Source organism: Mustela nigripes, chromosome 3 (assembly GCF_022355385.1).
Source record: "Mustela nigripes isolate SB6536 chromosome 3, MUSNIG.SB6536, whole genome shotgun sequence".
NCBI lineage: Eukaryota > Metazoa > Chordata > Mammalia > Carnivora > Mustelidae > Mustela > Mustela nigripes.
This window is the reverse complement of record NC_081559.1, coordinates 14,472,262-14,497,318: the sequence shown is the minus strand read 5'-3', so window position 1 is coordinate 14,497,318 and position 25,057 is coordinate 14,472,262. Positions and strand designations below refer to the sequence as shown.

Genomic DNA, 25,057 nt, shown 5'->3' with positions numbered 1-25,057 from the left:
TTATTTTTGTTATTTTCTTATTTGAAACTAGTTTAGATTAGTTTTCTTTCTCTAGTTTAAGATAGAAACTTAAATTATTAATTTGAGGTCTTCCTTCTTTTCTAAAGCAAGTATTTAGTGCTATAAATATTCTGTAAGCACTGATATATGCCCAGCCTCCTTAGAGATATGTACTACCAGCTTAACAGACTTTTTACATATTAACTATGCATAGAACATTTTAACATTAACTTTTTAGTTGTTACTGACTAATCTTTTTCTTTCACTTCTAAAATATTTTGAAGATTTTATTTATTTTCCAGAGAGAGAGAGATCACAAGCAGGGGGAGAGGCAAAGGGAGAAGCAGACACCTCGCTGAGCAGGGAGCCAGATGTGGGAATTGACCCGTCACGACTAGAGCCGAAGGCAGATGCTTAACCGAATGAGCTACCCACCACCCTCAATTCTGAAATAATTTTCAAACAACAGGAAATACCATTTGTTTTCAGAGTTCAGACGTGTTTACTCTTATCTGAATATTAAATGCTTGAAATCAACATAAAAAACTAGATACGGAAAACATTTAATAATTTTCACCTGAAACTTAAGCTTGCTTTCTCCTCCTTCCCGGTCTCGCTTATGCATATTCACCATTAAGGCTTCATAACAATTCTTCCAATAAACTGCCATGTCCTCATGACCCTCATAAAATGTATGGGTTTCATACTGCTTCATGTAAGGCACGATCTTGTAAATATACAGAAATATACACAGAAAATTTAACAGAGACTTCTAGAAAAATGACAACTTAGAAAAATATCACTCAAAATAGATTAAAACTTACATATTTTTCGATGTAAACTTGCCATTCATTTGAACTGCAATATTCTTGAAAATCTTCAAAAAATGAAGAGCTACCATTGGTAAAAGGTAAAGAAGGCAGGTGCAAGTTCATGAAGAGAAGTTCATAGATTTTGGAAACCAGGGTACGGACCAGGGGAATCAGAAATGAATAGATTTCAGTCTGTTCCTTAATTGACTGACTTAGAACATGTTCCAGCTTCCCTAAAATGTAACACGCTTCATCCTGATTTTCAATCACTTTGGTTTGAAGAAGGGTGTTTAGCTTAGCTGACGCCATTGCACAAACCTGAGGAAACAATATAGGTGAGAAAGTACAGAATAAAGCAGACAATTTAGCAAAATTCTCTGGCTCTTCCTAAAGTTTTTTTTTTTTTTTTTTTTCAAAATCATAAAAAAAGCAGAACATACAGAAAAGGTGGAGTGGATAATTAATCACCCCAACATCCATTCTACTCCTTAAAGTCTGCAAGGATAGGGGAACGATTCTATCTCTAGTTCCAACAATAGGTCTTAAACAATATAAACCAAACAGAATATCCAACCACCTTCCACAGTGAGTGGCTCAGGTAACTAATCTTTCAGTCAACTCATGTCGCTGTTTGAGTCACAGGGATTCATTTGGGGGTGGCCTTATCAGTTCAAGTTCAGAACTTTCACATAATAACTGTCAAGCACTGTGAAGGGTTTCAGATTTTGCCTAACCTCCAAGTTAACAAATTAGCCTGCCACAGTTTCTTAGATGCTAGCAGAAGACATGAGACTCCTGGTTCAGAGACAAAGACCTACAGCAATCCCAACAGCCAGAATATCAGTGTCCTGAACGGCTATCCCATGGGGAGAGATGAACAGGACTAGATGATGGATGCACACCAGTGGCTGCAGTATAGGGGAGGAACCCCAAACATAAGGAACCTAAATCTTCTATACCAGGCAGTAAATTAGCCTGAACTTTGCCTTGGAGGGAGACACTATCTTTATTATACTGGGCAGTAAATAAACCTGCCTTTTGCTCTGGAGGGAGACAGAATCTTGGTCTTCCAAAGTTGTTGACTATATCTGCGCCCTCAAAAAGATAGTTCATAATGAAGACATCTAGTGCCTCTATTTATAAGATACAGAGAAACACAAGAGATCCATGAAGAACTGTCTACCAACAGTGACAGTAGAAAGAAGGACTCTCTCTCTCTTTCTTGAAGATTCTATTTATTTATTTGAGAGAGAGCATGAGTGGGGAGGGGGCCAGGATGGGGCAAAGGGAGAGGGAGAAGAAGACTCCCCGCTGAGCAGGGGCTCTATCCCAGAACTCTGAGATCATGACCTGAGCCAAAGGCAGACACATCACCAACTGGACCACGCAGGTGCTCCAGAAATACTCTTTTTATCTGATATAAATGAGGAAGCATGTAGCACCAAATGCTATTGGCAGACATTTTGTGACAAGGGCAGCCAGCTTAAGATAAGCTGACTCATGAGCGAAAGGAGTGCTGTGAAAACAGCAAATAAATGGAACAGAATCCTTGATTAAATCATGCCTTAAACTGAACTACAGAATTTGCTATTATATGAGCCAATAAATCTCCTAAACTCAGTCAGTTTGGGTTGATGCTTCTGTTATTTGGAATCAAAGCATTACGATACATAAAGCATAAGTACAAGAGAGACTGAGTCCTTGACAAAAAAAGTTTACTACCCTTAAACTTCCCAAGGAAAATACATGTACTAATAAGTCCAGGCAAAGGAATGCTCCATATTCCCATTAAACATTGTCCTTAACCTTAACAAAGGAAGATAAATTAAGTCATAAATGGGGTCTCCTTCTGTCCAGACTAGATCTAAGCCATATAACCATGGTAAGACAAATGATATAAACTATCTCCTTCTCACTTAACACTATATATTACAATGTTGGATCTTATTACTTTCAAAATGAAGAAAAGCAAGAGACAAGAGGGAAGTTATCAGAATCTGACATCACTTTATGATTGTACTTGTTTCAAGGCAGTCTGAGCTGTATGCACAGGTCTTTGCGGGCCGAGGCAGTAAGAGACCTTAAGCAGTCTTTCCACACAAGCCTTAAAAAGGCAAATAGCACTGGAGGAAACAATATCTACGACGGCTCAAGACTTTAACTTTTCTACTTTTAACTTAAGCTTCGACTGGTGAAACTATTATCCTCTCCTCAGACTTTTGCAAATCCTTCATTTTAGTCTTTGGATATGACTAAAACAACTTAATTCTAATAGAGAACAACAAATATAAGAAAAAAGGATATAAAATCTCATCATACAGGAAATTCCAATACTAGCAATTCTGGGCTGTTTCGCTGTGAGTTTTTCAAAATACTGTTTATTTTAATTAAAGTTAAATATCTAGTGCTTTGTTTTAAACTTATTATCAAATAAACCATATACTTATGTATTTATTTAAAATTATAAAGATACTTGTAATGAATACAAGATAATTTATTTAACCACTGTCTTAATTTTGGACACACACACACACACACACACACACACTACATAAGTAGTGTGATACATATGACCCCCCCCCACCTCCATTATAAAGAGTACTAGATTAGGGTCACCTGAGAAATTACAAAAAATACCAATGCCTTAGTTCCTCCATTCTGATATAATTACTAAGAATGATGACCCACAAAGGTATTTTTAAAAAGCTCCTCCAGATGATTTCATATTCTCATCACTGGATGAGTTAACTAGGGACAAAATGGAGACCATATGCTGCACTAAATAAATCAACAACCACCTTATCCTGCTTTAGAAGTTAGGAAATGCTGACATTTATGGCAATATAATACTTATATACAGGCAATTAACTAATAAGTATGAGTGAAACAAAACAAGTTTGTAGCCAGATTGGCAAAGAAGCTCTATTATAACCCCTTTAAGGGAAGAAGTTGCTTTCCCAGCCTTTTATGTTTTTATTCCCAAGAGGAAAAAATTAAACAACCAGCTAGTAAAAAATGTTTTAGGTTACCAACTACTGGTAAATAAGGTATCTTACCTATAGGTTATGTGCTCTATGGTTTGCCTTCATGTTTTTTAAAATTTAAGTTCAATTTAATTACCATATAGTGTATTATTAGTTTCAGAGTCAGAATCTAGTGATTCATCAGTTGCATACAACACCCAGCGTTCATCACTTCAAGTGCCCTCCTTAATGCCCATCACCCAATTGCTCCATCCCCCCGCCACGTCCCCTCCAGCAACCCAAAGTTTGTTTCTTATAATTAAGAATCTCTTATGGTTCGCCTCTCTCTCTGTTATCATCTTATTTTTCCTTCCCCTCCCCTGTTTCTTTTTTTTTTCCCCTCCCCTGTTTCTGTTTTGTTTCTTAAACTTCTTATATAAGTGAAATCATATGGTATTTGTCTTTCTCTGATTGACATATTTCACTTAGCGTAATACCATTTAGTTCCGTCCACCTCATAGCAAATGGCAAGACTTCATTCTTTTTGATGGCTGAGTAATATTCCATTGTGTCTGTGCATGTGTGTGTGTGCGTATTATACATACATATATACCACATCATTTTTATCCATTCATCTGTTGATGCACATCTGAGCTCTTTCCACATGTGACTATTAAAAACACTGCTGTTATAAACATGGGGGTGCATATGCCCACTTGAATCTTTATTTAACAAGTATTTATAGAGCCCTACTATGGGACAGACACTGGATATTTAATGGTGGACAAATTAAACAGATATTTTATTTATGGAAATTTCATCGAAGATAAACACTGAGGGTGACTAGAAGTGGGAAAGGAAAAAAAAAAAAGAGTCCTCACATCTAAAATAACTATCTGGCATACTGGTTGCTACTGCTTTGACAGCCATGAAGCTAGTATTACTGAAAAAGCCCCAAAAGCTATCCTCAGCTTACTTCTAGGTAGAGAAAAATAGAATACTACCATAAACATCTATGTGTACAAATGTCTGGCATTTTGGATTATTATCTGAATATAAGAGTGTGATCATTTTTTTAAAGTACCTAAAATTCATGTATTTTCCAGTTGCATTTGAATGGCTGCACAAGTCAAGCTTCCACCATCCATGTATCAGAAAGCACATCTTCTTATTTATTTAGCTTTTCTGCATTTTCCATGTTTCTATAATGAATATGTCACTTTTGTGATTAAGAAAAAAAAAACCCTATTTTTAAATAGTAACATAGTACTAGTCACATTATCATATTATCAAAATATGTGAAAATTTCAATCATCTGAAAAAAATATACACATATAAAAATACTGATAGTTATTTCTTCTCGGGCTATGGGATGATGGATTTATTTTCTTCTCTTTTTTTGTGTGTGTATTTTCCATGAGTACATGTTACTTCTACAATTAGAAAAAAAAAAACTATTGAAAACTATGGCCTTTAAAAAATATAGCAACCTTATAGAATTTTAATCTCTATTCTCATCATTATGGCAAGTTTATATATATTAGAAACCATACCTACCCCTACCAAGTACTTAAAATTCCAATTATCAAAAGGGCTAAGTATAAAGTATAAATCCTTTAAAAGGAAAATTTAAAATTACACTGAGTCATACACATCAGGAAGAAACAATCAATCAGCTGCCTCTGAAGCCTCTTTCTGACTCAAGGGAAATCATGGATATTTTTGGGACCTATTAAAAAAATAAAAATACTGAAAATTTATTATCATTTAGTTAGTACACAAATAACTCCTATGCTGCATGCAAAGTATAGAAAATAATGCAAAAGAACTGACAAACCTGCAAATTCCCCCTTCCAATGAATCCTAGAAGCAACTGGATTTGGATTCGAGAAAGTTTTGCCCATACTTGACTTTCAGAATACCAAACAGACAGACCATCGAAGAGCAGCATCAGATCGTCTAAAAGCTATCACAAGGGAAAAATTGAGAAAAAAAAAAACATTGTCTTAAAAATCTACTGATGAGTTTTCCCCAAAGTAATACACATTATAAATATTTCAAAACTAGTTTAATGTTCAATTGATAAAAGCCAAAAGAACTATTCTAGTAATAGCTAACAAAGTTAACTATCACTTTTTATCCATGTTCACTGTATCTGATTAAATATTAATGCTCTAAACAGAGAGGGTACAGGGGCACCTGGGTGGCTCAGTGGGTTTGTCAGTAAGGCCTCTGCCTTCAGCTCAGGTCATGATCTCAGGGTCCTGGGATCAAGCCCAGCATCGGGCTCTCTGCTCATCAGGGAGCCTGCTTCACCCACCCCTTTCTCTCTCTGCCTGCTTCTCTGCCAACCTGTGATCTCTGTCAAATAAATAAATAAAATCTTTAAAAAAAAAAAAAAAGAGGGCACAAATTTTTTGTTGAATAAAGTCCTTGCCTACCAGAAAAATAATATCAAGGAGTTATTACTGCACCTTCTCAGTCCACATGTTTGAATTAACAAGCCCCTCTGACTGCAGAAAGTCCTGTATGATCAAGATGAGTCGGAAGGCATTTTCAGCAGTTACAGGATTCATTTTTGATTCTCTGTTTTCTGTGACTGTCCATTCTAACATGTTCTGTAGCAAACTAAGTGCAAAACAAAATCCTCTTAAAATCATTTTAAGTTTAGAAAAATAGTAAAACATGAAAAGAAATCCAGTTATTCATTATTATGTCTTTAAAGATATACTATCACTGGAAAAGATCAGAAGATATTTAATAACAATGAAGCAGCTTTTTAATCTCTAAAATATCTATCTTTAATAAACTTAATATAAAAGGCAAAGTAAAAGTTATCTGTTTAATTATAAAAAAGCTATTGAAATAATTCAAATTCCAGTCTCTAGTAGGTACTTAAAAGTTTAAAGTTGGAAACTGGGAAGGTAAGAAAAAAAAAGCCTTATAGGTCTTGCAGAAGATCTAGCCCTGCAGAGAACTCTAAATGCTTTACAGAAATAATTTTTATGAAAACGTTACTTGGTTCCCTCAGCATGGAAACTCTCAAACACGGACAAGACTGCAGAACACAATACACGAAATGTTTACATGTTACAAAAACTAATTTAAACAATAAGGATTATATATTACTGAAGCCCAAACTAAAGATTTAAATCTCCTCACACCTTTGGATTTCTCTCTAGATTCCATTAAAATGGCAACAGAGAGGAAAAGGGGCCGAGCATGAAGTTTTTCCTTTTCTCTCACTAAGCCCACTGAATCCTGAATAAATGTTCAATAAAAAGGATTATTTTAGACTCCCATCCACTCCAAAGGAAAGAGGAAACCACCAACTGAATGCTTACATTAATTTTATTTCATCTGATGGTCGAAGTAGTTCACTGGATATTCCCGGTTTACTTAGTGCTGAAAACACTTGTCCCCGTTCAATCCAAGTACTATCATCAGACTTTTCTAATCCCCTACACATTACATAGTTCAAAATATTTGTCAGTAATTGAAGAAGCTCCTCCTCACATCTCTAGAAAAAAGATGAACTAATATTAAATTATTGGAAGGAGGTGGTGTTAAAAGCACATAGAAAAAACCATCACATATACTGACTGTAATCATTTAACAATATTTTTTAAGTGTCTTGATGAACCCGGAACTTTGCTAAGTATGCTCTAGAGATACGAGGATGACTAAAACACCTGCTTTTCTCAAGATACAATTCAGTGACTTCCAGGCTTCCAAAAATCTTAGATCATGAGACTCAGAACATGAATAGAATATGGAATTGTTAACAATTACACAGGATTAGAAGTGTGTAACAGACATGTGAAAATAAAAACAGTATTTGGACACATAAGGAATTTTACCTCTTGGCTTTCAAGTAAAGAGAAGTCATCGCCAAACCCAGGATCATTTATGACACCGCTCTCTTTGTCAGACTGCACGGAAAATGATTTGGTAGATTCTATTGGGGAGGGCGTGCTGGGCAGGCTGTCCGGCATGTGACTTCCACTGTCGCTCAGTTCACACGAGTCTATTCCACTGAGATCTAAACTCAGATGTGAAGGGTTATTATTCCAGAATTCTTCTTGATTCTCTGATCTGAAAGATAATTCTCCCACAGAACTATCTTCTTGAAATAATGGGGTGCTGGAGTCTAGAGAGTGTCCATCCTCTAAACTCCACTGATCTGAAGACACATTGGCTGAGGCAAAAGAGTTGATTTTTTCCTCATCAATCTTTTCATCCAAGTTCTTCTTAGTATCTTCAGCTGATAAATTTTTGTCACTGTCTTTTACTGAAACAGCCCTACTGTGCTTATGAAGAGTATTGCCATTTTCAAAATTGGTTTTTAAAAAAAGCCTAACTAAAGTGTCTTGCCAACCCACTTGTTGAGATATCTGATGTGCTGCATCTGGCTGGGACAGCAAAATCTGTAAAATCTGCAAGATTAGGAATACAAAATTCATCAAAAAGTACACAGTACTTCACATCAAACACAATTCCTTTTCGGTTATTTTAGTGACAAAGTAATTTAATGAGAAGCTGTGGGAAGATAAACTTTCACAAGATTATGTTCTTAACTGGATTACAAACTATCTGTAGGGTACATACTGTGTTTTTAAACTAATCTGCATATTACTCGTTGTACATAGCACTTAAATATTTGCTGAAAGATAAAAAAGGGAAAAATGATCCTCCACATGTCAACATATTCATGTTTTTAATTTGGTCAGAAAGAAAATATAATAGAATGAAGTATACATAAAATGTAATAAAGCTATATCCTCTCAACTAAATATTTGCCATGAGCCCACTACATTTGTTAAGCAAATACTGAATACGTACTATGTACCAGGCCCTGTTCTGGCCCTAGGGTTAAGGGAGTAGTAAAGACGACACACTGACACTTTAATAGAATCTAGATATCCCAAGAATGTTTCCTTGGCTCATTTTTTTTTTCCAGGCAAAGTTAATGGTTGCTTTTTCGAAAACATATTTTTTCCATTAACTCTTATTATACAAACACTAATTCTAACAAGATGGATGCCACTATTTAGCTGTAAAAAGAAATTGAAATTACAGAAGAGACACTGACATGCCAATATGTATGATCTCTACAGTACAACTGATTCCACATTTTTTGGATAACAACAAATTCTTAAACACTGTCAGATACCCAGATAAGATCTTTCAAACATTTTTATCACAAATCCAGTAAACTCTATGTAGATGAAAATAATTTTTGCTCCCAGGATTTAGAAAATCTCATTTATCTCTAACCCTGGCAAGTGTCATAGGAGATGAATAATGTTGGTAGGGACTTCAGAATCAGTGGCTCAAATTCATGTTGATGCTGATACAAAAAGCAACATGTCACAATGAGTCACAATGATGTGAAGTTCCTTTCCTCACTAATGCTGTCGGTGAGCTACCATTACTCTACTGATGCAGAATATCCATTTTTTTCTTAGGGAAGAAATTTTCATAATTTTAAAATTTCCATAAAATAAGACTTATTTTATGGCTACTTTATATGCATGTAATGGATAAAAATGAGGGAATGGATAAAAACTGAAAGGAAAGAATCAATCTCTATGACCTGCTTCAAGAACGCCATGCCAGAATCCATCAAAATGTGGAATACGAGTACACTCTGACAGAGCAATTCCATTTCATGGATAATGTCTCATAGATGTACTATCAAAACCAGGTAAAAATATATGTAAAAAAGTTCTTAACAGAAGTTTTACACAGAAAAACAGGAGACAACCTAAACACCCATGAATAGGGAACCAGGTAATACTTTATACAATAGCCACAGAATAAAAACTATACATACATAGCTGTTAAAGAAAAAGATATATATTCAGACTTACAGATGGAAAAATACAGTAACATAATTAGGGAGTAAAAGTAAAAAGAAAAGCAAGGAAGCAAATTAAATAGTAGGTCAGTGACTACTAGTGGAAGAGAGAGAAGGCCCAAATCAGAAAGCAGCACACGGGATAACTATTTCTTGACTCAGTTAAAGGCATGCATGGAAGGCAAGTCACTGTTGCTTTTCCACAAAGTTCAAGATTTAGAAATTCTAAAATATGATATATGAATTAGAAATGGTCATAATCGTTGAAATTTCCTGACAAAAAACTATTCTCTGGTACTAATTTTTTTTTTACTGTGGAAAGGAAATATTTCCAGGAGACCATGTAAAGCTAAGAACACATTTTTATGCTGATATTTTAATTACAATGAAGTTAATTCACCCCAAAAAAGAAAATTACTTATTTATAAAATTGTGTCACTTATAAAATAACAGAAATTAAAACGTACACTCAGTGTAAAATACTCAGTATAAATTTATTCATGAATATAAAATTATTCATCAGAATTATTCACAGTATAATAATACTGTCATTTTTAAAGTACATCTTAAAAGTTTACTAACCTTTCTGCAGATAACCACTCTGACATTTATATGTGTTCTGTGAGATATATATACCACAGACAACAGATCTTTGAAATTAATAGCAGGATCTATGGTGGGAAAAAAAAATAAAAATTTAAAATTAAATTCCAGAGATAGCCAAAGAGACTGTGAGTGACAGATAATAATTGTTTCATTTTTATTTTTCTCGCTGCCAACAAGATATCCTTTATTTTTTTTCTAGCTTTATGGCGATATAGCTGCCATAAAACAGCATATAAATTTAATTTACAACATGATAACCTGATATACTTATATACCCCAAAATAATTACCACAATAAGGTTAGTTAACATCCATCACTTCACATAGTAACTATTTTCCTTTAGTGGTGAAAACGTTTAAGATCTGCTCTTTAAGCAACTTCCAAGTGCATAGTATTATTTACTATAGTCACCAGGTTGCACTTTAGATCCCCAGAACTTATTCATCTTATAAGTGGAAGCTTGTACTCTTTGGCCACCTTCACTCATTTGCCCTCTGCCTCCAGCCCCGGCAACTACCAATCTACTGTTTCTAGGAGGTTGGTTTTTTGAATTTCACCTATAAGTGAGACCACAGAGTATGTGTCCTTCTCTGACTTATTTCACTTAGCAGAATAATGCCCTGCAGGTTCTTCTGTTACAAATGGCTGAATAATATTCATATAAAACACCTCATCATTATCCACTCACCCATCAGCAGACATTCAGGTTGTGTATGTCTTGGCTATTATAAATGATGCTGCAATGAACATGGGGATGCAGAAAACTCTTCAAGATACTGATTTCATTTTCTTTGGATATGTATCTAGAAGATGGATTGTTGGCATTTATGACAGTTCTATTTTTAATTCTTGGAGGAACCTCCATACTGTTTTCCACAGTGGCCATCTAATTTGCATTCCCAGCAACAATGTACAAGGGTTTCCCTTTCGCCATATCTTCACCACCACTTGTTAATGTCCTTTTGGAAACAGCCACCTTTTCAGGTGTGAAGTGTTATCTCCTTGTGGTTTTGATTTACACTTCCCTTATGATTAGAGATGTGGAGCACCTTGTCAACTACCTACTGGTTATTTGTACGTCTTCTTTGCAAATATGTCTATTCATGCCCTTTGCTCTTTTTTTTTTTTTTTTTTTTTAAATTTTAGTTAGTTGACATATAGTTCAATACTGGTTTCAGGAGTTGATTTCAGTGGTTCATCATTTACATGCAACACCCAGTGCTCATCATAACATGTGGCCTCCTTAATATCCATCACCCTCCATCAACCCTCAGTTTGTCTTCTAATCGAAGAGTCTCTCATGATCTGTTTTCCCATCTCTTTTCTTTCCCCCTCCTGAAAGTTCATCCATTTTTCCCCCCTAAATTCCGCATATGAGTGAAATCATATGGTATTTGTCTTTCTCTGATGGACTAATTTCACTTAGCGTAATAAACTCTGGCTCCAACCACGTCATCGCAAATGGCAAAATTTCATTTTTTGATGGTTGACTAGTATTCCACTATCTTCTTTATCCATTCATCAGTTGATGGGCTTTGGGGCTCCTTCCATGGTTTGGCTATTGTTGATATTAATGCTATAAGCCTGGGATTCATGTACCCCTTCAAATCTTTATTTCTGTATCCCTTGGGTAAATACCTAGAAGTATGATTGTTGGATCATAAGGTAGTTTTTTCAGGAACTGCCATACATTCCTAAGTAGGAATTTATAAAATTTTAGCTTTTTTAGGAATTGCCCATACTGTTCTCCAGAGTGGCTGCACCTGTTTGCCTTCCCACCAACAATGCAAAAGGATTCCTGTTTCTCTGCAGCCTTGCTGTTTCCTGTATTGTTAATTTTAGCCATTCGGACAGGTGTGAGGTGGTATCTCATTATGGTTTTGATTTGTCTTTCCCTGATGATGAGTGATGTTGAGTACCTTTTAGCCATCTGGATGTCTTCTTTCGAGAAATACCTATTCATGTCTTCTGCCCATTTCTTAACTGGATTATTTGGTTTTTTGGGTGTTGAATTTATTAAGTTCCTTACAGATTTTGGATACTAACCCTCATTTGCAAGTATGTTCTTCTATTTCATAGGCCGCCTTTTAGTTTTGTTGATTGTTTCCCTTGCTATACAGAGGTTTTTCATCTTGATGAAGTCCCAATAGTTCATTTTTGCTTTTGTTTCCCTTGCTTCCAATGATGTGTCTAGTACCTTGTTCATTTTTTAATTGGATTTTTGTTGCTATGTTGTAGGATTTCCTTACATATTTTAGATAATTAATCCCCTCTCAGATATTTGATTCACTAGTATTTTCTTCCACCCTATAGACTGCCTTTTCACTTTGTTTATGGTTTTTCTTCCTGTGGAGAAGCTTTTTAGTTGGATAAAGTCCCACTTGTTTATTTCTGCTTTTACTGCTTGTGTTTCTGGTGTCATTGCCAAGACAAATGTAAGTACTTCTCCTCCTCCTCCTCGTGTTTTCTTCTAGGAGTTATATAATTCAGGGCTTACATTTAAATCTTTAATTCATTTCAAGTTAATTTTTGTGAGTGGTGTAAGATAAGGCCCCATTTTCATTCTTTTGCATATGAATATCTTTTCCTAACACCATTCATTGAATAGACTATTTTTCCCATACTGAGTATTCTTGGATCCCTTGTCAAATATTAGTTGACCAGATATACATGGTTTTATTTCTGGACTTTCAATTCAGTTCCACTGGTCTATGTGAGTTTTTATGCTAGTACCATACTGTTTGGATTACTGTAACTTTGTAGTATAGTTTGAAATCAAGAACTGTGATGCTTCCAGCTATCCTCTTCTTTTTCAAATTCTTTCTCGAACACTGAACTGTGGGAAATAGTTATATAAGTACTGAAATAACTGTCTCATTTAAAATAAGGATTATAGAGGGGCTCCAAGGTGCCTTAGCCAATTAACCAGCTAACTCCTGATTTCACCACAGGTCATTATCTTGGAGTCCTGGGATCAAGCCCTGTGTCGGGGAGTATGTTTGAAGACTCTTTCTTTCCTTCTTCCTTACCCTCCCCCACATGCACTCTCTCTAAAATCAATAAATCTTTAAAAAAATAAAGTAAGAATTACAGATGTTTAAATTTTATGAAGAAAATAGATTTAGAATATTTGACAGTCTTGGGACCCCTGGGTGGCTCAGTTGGTTGGACGACTGCCTTCGGCTCAGGTCATGATCCCGGAGTCCTAGGATCGAGTCCCGCATCAGGCTCCCAGCTCCACGGGGAGTGTGCTTCTCCCTCTGACTTTCTCCTTGCTCATGCTCTCTCTCACTGCCTCTCTCTCAAATAAATAAATAAAATCTTTAAAAAAAAAAAAGAATATTTGACAGTCTCCTGAGTAAGCCCTAAATAACTGTTCTTTTCTTTTAGTTGCCTGAACACACCATCCATACTGTTTTGATCTTGTACTATTATTTATCTTTTTATGTAAATGTCCTATATCTTATATACTTATCAATGAGAAGATAAACCATTCAAAACAAAGAACCTTAACTTATACCTTTTGAACCCTTAGCATCTGACATAAACACTACAGTTTATAGTAAGTACTAAAAAAGTTTTATTTAAAAAAAAAGAGAAACAAGAAAGAATATCTAAAAGAATATCTGAAATTAAGGATTTAAGCCCCCTAAAGAAAAAAAAAATGTTTTCTTTATTTTCTCTAGAATCCTTTTCTTATTAGAGAGGACCCTATTATTTACTAATCAATGAATCAATAATTATTGAAAGCCTACCAAGTAAGGTACTACTATGCCCTGGGGAGACAAAAACAAAAAAGGTAAATAAAAAATAGTACCCAAGGAAAGCCCTGCTGAATCAAATAATAAATAGTTAAAAAGTAACCTGAGGAAGGGGTAAAAAAAACTCTTTAGAAAAAAACAATTGAGAACCATCAAATAGAATTATGCTACTACGAAGAACATTTCTTAAATATATCAGTATTATCAGCCTTAATCATACCTGTATTTATAATTTGATTGGTGAGGCTTTTAATGAGAGAGGTATTAATGGGTGCTTCATTAAGAAGAAGTCCCAATCCTGAATAGCCAACTTCTCTGAGCCGAATACGTTGTTTACTTCGTTCATAAACATTTGTGCATTTCAACATTTGTTCCATAACCTGGTCACAACAGTAATATATTCTTCTCAATACAGAGAACTAAGAACAGTCTGTCACTTAAGTTAATATTAAATATAATGTTACTGTACAAGCATGATTTTGGAGAATCATTTTTTCCTTAAGTGTAACAAACAAACCCAGCAGTAACAGGGAGGAATATTCCATATCATACTCTTATTAAAAAATGGATTTAAGAAGATTAAACTAAAATGCATTTGTATTTAAATAATTAATATATATAAACCTGTAGTTTACATGTGTTTACATGTGTTTCCCGTGTTTACATGTGTTGCAGATCAAAGAAATAAAACTTCCTTTTTAATGGCTAAGGCTTAGATAGAAACAAACCCTACAGCCTCCATGAAAAACAAAAGTATGTTGTGAAAGAGCAAAAAGATATTCCAGATACATCTAGTGATTTATCGAACATTTATGTAACATTTATATAAGAGTTATCAAAATAATTGTCAAGAACAAGGAAACATCTTGTGAAGCAACACATCCATATGCCAAAATGTGAGAATGAGTTAGTAATTCCATACTTTTTGAAGTGAGATCAATGTTTTAAAAGTGACATACTGAAACCCTATGGAAAGGGTAATTTTGGCAGAATAATATGATGAATAATCCATATAAGGCCATTTTTAAACAAATAACATTTAATCTCCATAAAGAAACATTTGTTTGGGCAGATACTTTAAAAAGCAGCCACAGGGGTCACCATAATTAATACTCATGAGAGACTACGCCAGGTAATTTTTATTGCACTTTTGTTTTCCAAAGTTTAGGGATTCCAAACAGAGGCAATCCAAATTTGACCCCATATGTAAACTTTATAATGTAACACTAATGAAATAAGAGGAAACAAATGTCACAGGCGATCAGGCATAATGAACAGAATAAATCATGAGAAGTAGAAATATAACTCTTTTTTTTTTTTTAAGATTTTTATTTATTCATGGACAGAGATCACAAGTAGGTAGAGAAGCAGGTGGGCGGGTAAGGAGAAGCAAGCTCCCTGGTGACCAGAGAGCCCGATGTGGGACTTGATCCCAGGACCTTGAGATCATGACCTGAGCTGAAGGCAGAGGCTTAACCCACTGAGCCACCCAGGTGTCCTGACTAACTCTTTTATTTTTAACAAAAAAGGTGAGGTGGATGACTTCAACTAAAGCTCAAAGTGACTACTTTGGATAGCTTAACAAAATATATTCATTATCCTTTGACAAGTTACTAACCTCTCTGGCCTCAGTTTATCTGTAAAATGGGACTAATAATATCAACTTCGTAAAGTTTTTGCCAGGACTAAGTTAGCTAATATATGAAGAATGTATACTGCCTGATAAATAGTGGGTGCTACATAAGGTTGGTTATTATAATTAACTGCTAAAATGTCTGACCTGCCACACAGACCCATGGTAAGTCAAAAGAGAAATGAGACAAAATTAGTGAAAGAGAGTGGGAGATACACACCTCTAGTTATGAAATGAGTAATCACAGGAATAAAAGGTAGAGCAAAGGAAACATAGTCGATGGTATTATAATAAGGTTGTATAGTGACAGATGGTTCCTACACTTGTGGTGAGCACAGCATAATGCATAAACTTGCAGAATCACTACATTGTACACCTGAAGCTACTGTAACATTACATATCAATTATACTCAAATAAAAAAATGTTTTTTAAAAGAAGGCAAAAAATGGAAATAAGAGGTTTTATACTGAGATTGATATAACAAAGTGGATTTTCCACTAAATAACTGATCAGATTACAATACAATTAGTTTTTAAATGTTCAAAATAGGAGAAATACATATCAAAACAAACTGAAGAATTAATTAATTAATTTTTAATGTAGGCTTCACACCCAACATGGAGCCCAACACAGGACTTGAACCCATGATCCTGAGACTGAGACCTGAACTAAGATCAAGAGCTGGACACTTAACCTACTGAGTCAGCCAGGCAACCCTACAACAACTTAAAATTAAAGTAGACGTGAAAAAAAGAATTTACATTCATAAAATGGATATTTACAAGTAAATTCATATACTCACAAATGTCCCCAAATATAAAGATGCTTAAAAAATGTTTGTACCTTAAAAACGATTTCTCTTAGTCTGTCAGAGTACTTCTGATTTAACAGCAAGGCATAAAGTATGTCAGCATTTCCTGGTTCAAACAGCAACAAGAAAAGCTGACCTCTAGTTGGGCTGGTACGGAGGAGACTGAAGAGCATATCCAAAATTCCAAAGAGCTTTTAAAATTAAACAACACAAAACAAACAACCACACTTATATATGGAAGTACAAATAAAGTCATATTTAAACTAAATCCTATATACCCCAATGTTTTAGTGCTTAACTCAATGATCTGATGTCTTCTGAAATAGCCATGCCTTTTACCTCCATTCTGCTTTATTTCCTTTTGTAGATCCTCTCAATATGAATATTCACCTGCTGGGCCATATGTATAATGCTGTAGCCACATAAAAAACCATGTCTTCCATAAAACCTTTCCTGGTCTTCTCAACAGTAATACTCTTCTATGAAAACCTCATAGGACTTTGTTTCTCTCTTATAGCTGTTGTCATAGTCTCTTTTTGTTTGTTTGTTTCATAATTATTTATAAACCTCTCTTATCCACCCTTGTTTCTTTAGGTTAAAAGAATGCTAATTCATTCATTATAACATACCTATAGTATCTAGTATTACTCTGTGTGTATAATCAGCATTCAATAAATACCTCTTTGACTGAACTGACCAAGAAAATATCACTGGCAATGAATCACAGTGGGTGACAACACAGCTATCATGAAATAAGACTACTGGTTACTCTAAATAAAAAGCTTCTTCTGCTGCTGCTGCTGCTGCTGCTTCTTCTTCTTTTCAGTATTTTATGTATTTATTTGACAGAGAAAGAGCAAAAGCAGGGGGAGCAGCAGAGAGACAGGAAGAAGCAGGCTCTCTGCTGCGCAAGGAGCCTGACGTGGGGCTTGATCCCAGGACCCTGGGATCATGACCTGAGCCGAAGGCAGATGCTTAATCGACTGAGCCACTCAGATGCCCCAAAAGAAGCTTCTGAAGTAGTCTAACTTTATGGGGAAATAGATTAAGTTAACTCATTTATATAAATCAATTTTGAAGTCATGTAATCTCTGAGTACACAACAAATACTTCATTATAGAGCACAAAATATTTGAATCAGCATAATTTAAGGATACTCAAGTTTGGTGCTGAGAGTGGTATACAGAAAGAGCAGAGAAATAGCAGTAAATATACCCGTGTTCTGTTCCCATGTTTGTCAGCTGTATAACTTTTTAAGTCACTAATCTATCTGAAAAGTACTTCCAAATGCGCAAGTGGGAAGACTGATTCCTAGTCTGTATACTTAACATCAGTGGTCCTCAAATTTTACCATGCACCATAACTACCTGGAAGGCGTGGTTCAGTAAGTGTGCATTTATGACAGGTAAATCTGGTCAGGAACCATATATTGAGAACTATTTTCTTAAAGGGTAGCTCTGAGGTATAAATGAGAAATGTACGTAAAAGTATATAAAAATAGAAATATAATTTATTCTTTATGCAAAATTTTTCAGAACCTATGTTAAAATTCATGTCAGAAATCTGCCCAGTATCTTTGATGACAGGTAAATATACATTATGTGACCTATGAAAAAAGGCTTCAGAACTGCCAAACAACTATTTTCAGATACTACTTTTTAGCTAACTAGAATATTTTATTGCATCACCATCCATTATTTGATTTAACTTTCAGTTGGGAAATAAAAATTTACTTCTTTAACTGCAAAATACTATATTTTACATAATAAACATCTTACTTTTAAAATATATTTTTTTAATTTTTTATTTTTTATAAATATATATTTTTATCCCCAGGGGTACAGGTCTGTCAATCACCAGGTTTACACACTTCACAGCACTCACCAAAGCACATACCCTCCCCAATGTCCATAATCCCACCCCCTTCTCCCAACCCCCTCCCCCCAGCAACCCTCAGTTTGTTTTGTGAGATTAAGAGTCACTTATGGTTTGTCTCCCTCCCAATTCCATCTTGTTAAAATATTTTTAATATATGTGTAATTTCAAAAGAAGATGATATAGCAACTTAAGTGTGAAAAAGAAAAAACAGATTTTTCTTGAGCAAAATACCTGTTCTTCTTCATTGATAGCGGCTATGTAACCCATAATACTCTGTATCTCTTCATGAGTTCCACCTTTGCACAGAAAATATTTAATCAGTCCATACAAAGAAGTCCTTATTGTTCGAATGTCATCTAGAGACAGCTCACTGTATTTACAATCACTCCTGAAAGAGAAAGTAAAAGTGCAAGAATTGAAATTTAAAATGTTTACATTTTAGTACTTTTTTTATACAAAAGAATTCTTAGTTTAAAAAAAGATGTTTCCATGTAACTATTAGAATTCATGGTATCTTTGTTTTCTTTTTCCTTTTAAGGAAAACCTTGGGTTTCGATGACAAAGATATAGTTAAAACAGCTTATATTTAAACAACACTAGGTAACAGACACAGTTTTAAGTGCTTTACATGTTATTAATACATTTAGTTTAATCCTGAAAATGGATAGGATGTCACAGGTTTATTGTCTCTTTGTCACTGACAAGAAAACTTAAGCACAGAAAAGTTGAGTAAGTTGCCTACAGACAGACAATTAATGAAACACAAGATTCAAACCCAATCTACGTGATCCATTGTTCATCATCTTAACCTCTGCATCATCTTTCTGAAGTTAAAGGATATTAGAATTTCTGGAAAATAAATAATCTAGACATTCCAAGCAAGCAGTAGGCAGAAAACAACATCAAACTGAGAAGGAGCAAGGACATCATACCCATAATAAATCCTAAGTGTATCTAGGAGAAACTGCACACCATATTTCTTTCGGAAAACTCTTCTGCTGTCTTTGATGATGGTGGAAAGATACTGTATATGACCTAAAATACAAAGTTCACTCTTAAATGAATAACTAAAATAAAACCTCACAGGTAGTTATAAATTTCTAAAACAAACGTAAAATTTGATCCAACGACTGTTCTCACCAATTCGAAAGGGAAAATCTCCACGGTTCCAAATACGGAAGTCAAAGAGTAAATATTGATACATTTGCTGCAGGAGCTGCATATTTTTCTCTAATGACACCTGTTCAATTAATAACTGAACTGCCATCAGTACATTAACATCCATCAAGGAGCTTGGCACCTGAAATCCAAACAGATGAGGGTCCTGTAAATTTCAGTTTAATAATTATCATTAAGCTACATTTAATTTCAAATGATTAATTTAGAACATCTAAATATGAGAATCTTTGTTATAAAAATATAAACTTAAACTTTAATTTACCAAGGTACATTAGAACATATTTTTCCAAAACAGTCTTAGATTTATCAAATATCCCAAATACCAATATAAACAAAGTCCTACATATCAAAGATTATATACTGTTAGATGAGTAATTCTTGTAAAAAGGTGATTCAGAGTAGGTTTTAAAAATCTGCCTGTGAAATAAAAATATGTCCACTAATATAACTGCAACCACAAAAGTGTTTTTAAAAAAACATTTTACTTAGTAAGAAGAAAATCCCTAAAGACAAATTGCTAATTACAATCATTGGCCATATCTTCGAATGTTGAACAAGCTCACCTTCTGCAGCAAGGCACCAAGAGTGGCAACTCCATGGGAGTGAGTAAGATTGTCCTGGTTGATAGGATGTCTTTGAATAAAGTGCTTCACAATCAAGATAAATGTTGCAATTAAATTCCTTTCTAATCTTGACTCTGAGGAATTGTGAACATGTCTTTAATTATCATAATTACTCTAATCACTTTTACATCACATTTTCTATGTTAGAGAACAGTGTTGTAACAAACAAAAAATTTGGTTGAGCAATTTGCTTCCAAGGTCACTTGCAGAATGCAAGTGTCAGAGAAAAGCAGTGAGTGCATATCACATACCTACATACACATGCAGGTATTTTCATTACCATAAATTTAGCAGTTCTATCATATTTCCACTAATAGTACAAATTAAGGATAGTCAAGAGTAAAACCAACTTCTTAATTTTTTTGACTAAAGTATTATGAACTTTTTGAATTACATTAGTAAAATTAGGAGTGGGCTGCTTCAGCTACAAATGGTTAAGTTTCTTCCTAACGGTGGTAAGACATTTTTATCTATTTTTCAATTAATAACCAAATCTCTCAATGATTATCTTGTATTAATTTTATCTCAATACCTGATGCCTTCGTGGAGGTCAGTACAACCCAATCTCCTTCTACAGGTGTTATCAATTCAGAAACTGTGCTTTCATTCATTCCTTCAGAAATCTGTCCTTCACCCAAGTGGCTGATTTGTTCCAACAGAGGAAACAATACATTTAATCCACCTATGCAGTTTATGATGTCCTGAAAAAGGACAATTACAATTTTATAATTTTATAAAACAAGCACAATTCTGTCATTTAATATTCACACAAGCATGTATGAAGTTATAATTTGCTAAACTTTCAGACAATGTCGAAGCTAAAGGAACCCTTGTTTGGGCAGCTGCTTTCAAGAATAGCCATGGGGTCACCATAGTCGATACTTGAGACTATGCCTGACCATTTTTACTGCACCTTTGTTTTCCAAAGTTTAGGGATTCCAAACACAGGCAATCTAAATTTGACCCCATTAAGTAGACTTTATAATATAACACGAGTGAAATAAGAGGAAACAACTGTCAAAGGCAATTAAGTATAATGAACAACAAAATAAATGAAGAAAAAAATACATTTGGTGGTAGAAATATCACTGACTCCTCTCCTTTTACTTAAGAAAAAAGTGAAGTGGGTGGTTTCAACCAAAGTTCAATGTGACTATTTTGCATAGCTTAACAAAATACAGTCCATATTCTTTAACAAGTTACTAATCTCTCTGGTCTCCATTTTTTCATCTGTAAAATAAGGCTATTAATAATTCCCACTTTGTAAAGTCGTTACCAGGATTAAGTTAATAAATGAGTGCATAGTGTCTTACAAACCGGGTACTACCCAAGGTTAGCCAACATTAACTGCTAAAATGTTCTGATCTGCCACCTAGACTGAGTTTCATTTATTAAAGAACCCTCTTCATACTTTTTGCCTGTTTTTCATATTGATTTTTAAGGTAATAGCAAGCAAATTAACTTTTTGGATGGCAAGTATTTTTTTCTCAGTTGTCATTTAACTATTTTTGTGTTTGATTTTGTTGCAGTATAAAAATACAATGAATGTAAGAGACACTGAACTCTAGGAAACAGACTGAGGGTTGCAGGAGGGGTGCTGGGTGGGGGAATGGCGTAATTGGGTGATGTGCATTAAGGAGGGCATTGATGGAATGAGAGCTTGGTTTATATGCAACTGATGAATCACTAAGTTCTATCTCTGACACTAGTAAAAATAGCTCTTCAAACTAACAAACAAAAAAGTAAAATATAATTTTCTGAAGGAAAAAAACACAATGAACTCTCTTATTAATTCTATTCCATTTGATTTCTCATAGTTATTTTTTTTTTAAGATTTTATTTATTTATTTATTTGACAGAGAGAAATCACAAGTAGTCGGAGAGGCAGGCAGAGAGAGAGAGAGGGAAGCAGGCTCCCTGCTGAGCAGAGAGCCCGATGCGGGACTCGATCCCAGGACCCTGAGATCATGACCTGAGCCGAAGGCAGCGGCTTAACCCACTGAGCCACCCAGGCGCCCTAATTTCCCATAGTTATAACTCAAAGGCACCAAAAACTACTTTGATTTTCAAGTATAATGTACAGCAAAAATAATCCACTTTCTATATATAAATAAGATATGCAACTAGCCTTATAAGGCCACTCTTATAAGTCACAGCAAAAGTTAACTTATGAATGGACAAATGTCATAAATCTTACTATTTTAACAGGTAAAATTAAGTGGTTTCATCTCAAAGTCAAAGAGAAAAATGCTTTATACCACAAGAATAACACAAGACTAACATTAACTGATAGATTCATTTTACACTGGCAGAATTATTCTAATTACCTCTGTTCCATTGAAACAGTAAGTGTATTCAATCAGTGTTAATGGACTACAAGATGAAAGGGATCTGGGGGACTCCTGTCTGGCTCAGTCCGTTGAGCACCCAACTCTTTTTTTTTTTTTTTTTTTAAGATTTTATTTATTTATTTGTCAGAGAGAGAGAGAGCGAGCGAGAGCGAGCATAGGCAGACAGAGTGGAAGGCAGAATCAGAGGGAGAAGCAGGCTCCCCGCAGAGCAAGGAGCCAGATGTGGGACTCGATCCCAGGACGCTGGGATCATGACCTGAGCCGAAGGCAGCTGCTCAACCAACCGAGCCACCCAGGCGTCCCAAGCACCCAACTCTTGATTTCAGCTCAGTTTGAGGATTCTCTTTCTGCCTCTCCCTTAGCCCCTCCCCCTGTTTGAATGTGCATGCTCTTCAATAAATAAGTGTTTAAAAGAAAATAAAAGAGGGGCACCTGGGTGGCTCAGTTGGTTAAACATCTGGCTTTGGCTCGGTCATTATCTCAGGTTCCTGGGATCCAGCCTCACACTGGGCTCCCTGCTGGGAATCTGTTTGTCCCTCTCCCTCTGCCCTTCCTGTGCTTGTGCTTTCTCTGTCTCTCACTACAATAAATAAATAAATTCCTTTAAAAAACCCCACATATATATATATATGTATATACGTGTGTGTATATGATTTTTTTTTGTCAATTTACCAGCAAGTTGCCTTATAACTATCTTTTATATTTTTAATTTTACTTAGGCTATAATTTCTATGTAAGGTAACTTGCAAGGGAATGCTATATTTTAGAAATAGGGTATCTCTGACTTGACTTTCTAAAGTCAAGTTAACTTGACATTAATTCTAAAGTCAAGTTAACTTGACATTAATCTAAATAACCTTTATTAATTTAACAATTTAGTAAACAACATTACCGCATATCCTTGTAAAATGCACTAGTGGAAAAAAGCTGTGGTACGTCCTTTCAAAGTTCTTAAGGACTACTGGAGAATCAAAGCGAGCAAATATCAAGCAAGTCACTATTGACAATAAGTGAAATGATAAAGTGTTACAGGTACTCATGACAAAAGCGGTTAACTCAGTCTTAGAAAATAAAGAGGTCTCTTAGATAGAACCGAAGACATTATGTCCAACTGACACACACATATGAGGCACATCAAGAAGACAGACAAGTCATGATAGCTAGAGAGGGATGCGGGGAAGAGGAAAAGTCTCTCATCTTTAGTCACATGGAGGAAAAGATCTGTGTTCAAAGCTAACAAACAGGAGACCACAGACAGAAGTATGTAATACAGAAGAAAAATGATAATCAATGAAGTCCCTGAGAGGTTAGGAGGGGTTGAAATCTACCACACAGTTTTAGGGATTAAATACCTTAAAAGTGGAGCAATGAACCAAGGCAGTATATTCTTCTTAAGGAAACTGTTAAATTCATGACATGGTTTAAGGAGGTAACTAAGTTTCAAGCAAATTAATCATTCAACTACCTATCTGTTTATACTTCCAACAGTTTATCTTGCCAGCAAAAATTTTTACCGGGATTTATTATTCAGATCAATCCAGTGGTGCTTAAAAGATAAACTCTTTAAAAGATTTTATTTATTTATTTGACAGAGAGAAATCACAAGTAGTTGGAGAGGCAGGCAGAGAGAGATAGGGAAGCAGGCTCCCTGCTGAGCAGAGAGCCCGATGCGGGACTCGATCCCAGGACCCTGAGATCATGACCTGAGCCGAAGGCAGTGGCTTAACCCACTGAGCCACCCAGGCGCCCCAAAAGATAAACTCTTTAAAAGGATCAGTAAACTTACATATTATGTAGCTCATCATTAACTTACCTTAATATCCCAGTTCACTACTTTGTTTCCTGTTAATCTTCCATGCAAACAATTAGTAGATAAATCAAGACAGATTGAATTTTTGCAGGCCTAAGAATAAAAGGAAAATATGGCAAACAGCTAAGCACAATGAGGACAAAACATAATTTTAACTATAAGTGAAACATTTCACCATAATTTAAAAGAGTATATATTATAGTCAAGGATAAGATGCTTACAATATGAAGTTTAGTATTACTATTCTAACTGTCCTTTAAAAGAATCAGGGACCAGACTCTAAAGCATTCACTCATCAAAAGCAGGTCACTGCTGCATACCATTTGACAGATGAGCTATAGCAGCAACTTACTCACCAGTCACCATAGTTTAAAATTTTTTCTCTTTAAGAACGAAGTGATAGTTGCCACAGGGGAGGGGAGGAGAGGGCCATGGGCAAACCAGGTGAAGGGGAGTGGAAAATAAAGGCTTCCAGTTACGGAATGAGAAAGTGACAGGGATAAAAAGTAAAGCAAAGGAGATACAGTCAGTGGTGTGCATCAGTGATGTGCAGTGACTGACAGAGGGCAGTTACACTTGTGAGCACAGCGTAACGTAGACTTGTCAAATCACTATGTTGTACACCTGAAACTAATGTAACACTGTGTGTCATCTATACTTCAATTAATAATTTTTTTAAATTCTGTTAAGTTAAAACAACTAAAAATAGAGAAGTTTTAAGCCAATTATATGCAAACAGATTTTTGGCTTTTTAAAAAGTTCAGTGTTC

The 25,057-nt window shown here is 35.1% G+C and overlaps 1 protein-coding gene across 9 annotated transcripts in view; it reads right to left on the bottom strand.

Moving 5' to 3' along the window:
• Nucleotides 1–25,057, bottom strand: part of NBEAL1 (neurobeachin like 1) — a 197,873-nt gene that overhangs the window by 80,312 nt on the left and 92,504 nt on the right. For all 9 annotated transcript variants that reach the window (XM_059393241.1, XM_059393243.1, XM_059393236.1 and 6 more), the window contains 15 exons: nucleotides 24,292–24,381; nucleotides 20,660–20,828; nucleotides 20,068–20,201; nucleotides 19,466–19,625; nucleotides 19,258–19,360; nucleotides 18,557–18,713; nucleotides 16,480–16,638; nucleotides 14,223–14,382; nucleotides 10,218–10,306; nucleotides 7,636–8,211; nucleotides 7,120–7,295; nucleotides 6,250–6,403; nucleotides 5,613–5,741; nucleotides 825–1,130; nucleotides 578–727 (listed from right to left, as the gene is read on the bottom strand). In XM_059393241.1, coding sequence (XP_059249224.1) covers nucleotides 578–727; nucleotides 825–1,130; nucleotides 5,613–5,741; nucleotides 6,250–6,403; nucleotides 7,120–7,295; nucleotides 7,636–8,211; nucleotides 10,218–10,306; nucleotides 14,223–14,382; nucleotides 16,480–16,638; nucleotides 18,557–18,713; nucleotides 19,258–19,360; nucleotides 19,466–19,625; nucleotides 20,068–20,201; nucleotides 20,660–20,828; nucleotides 24,292–24,381 — 2,712 coding nt within the window. The remainder of the gene's footprint in view (nucleotides 1–577; nucleotides 728–824; nucleotides 1,131–5,612; nucleotides 5,742–6,249; nucleotides 6,404–7,119; nucleotides 7,296–7,635; nucleotides 8,212–10,217; nucleotides 10,307–14,222; nucleotides 14,383–16,479; nucleotides 16,639–18,556; nucleotides 18,714–19,257; nucleotides 19,361–19,465; nucleotides 19,626–20,067; nucleotides 20,202–20,659; nucleotides 20,829–24,291; nucleotides 24,382–25,057) is intronic.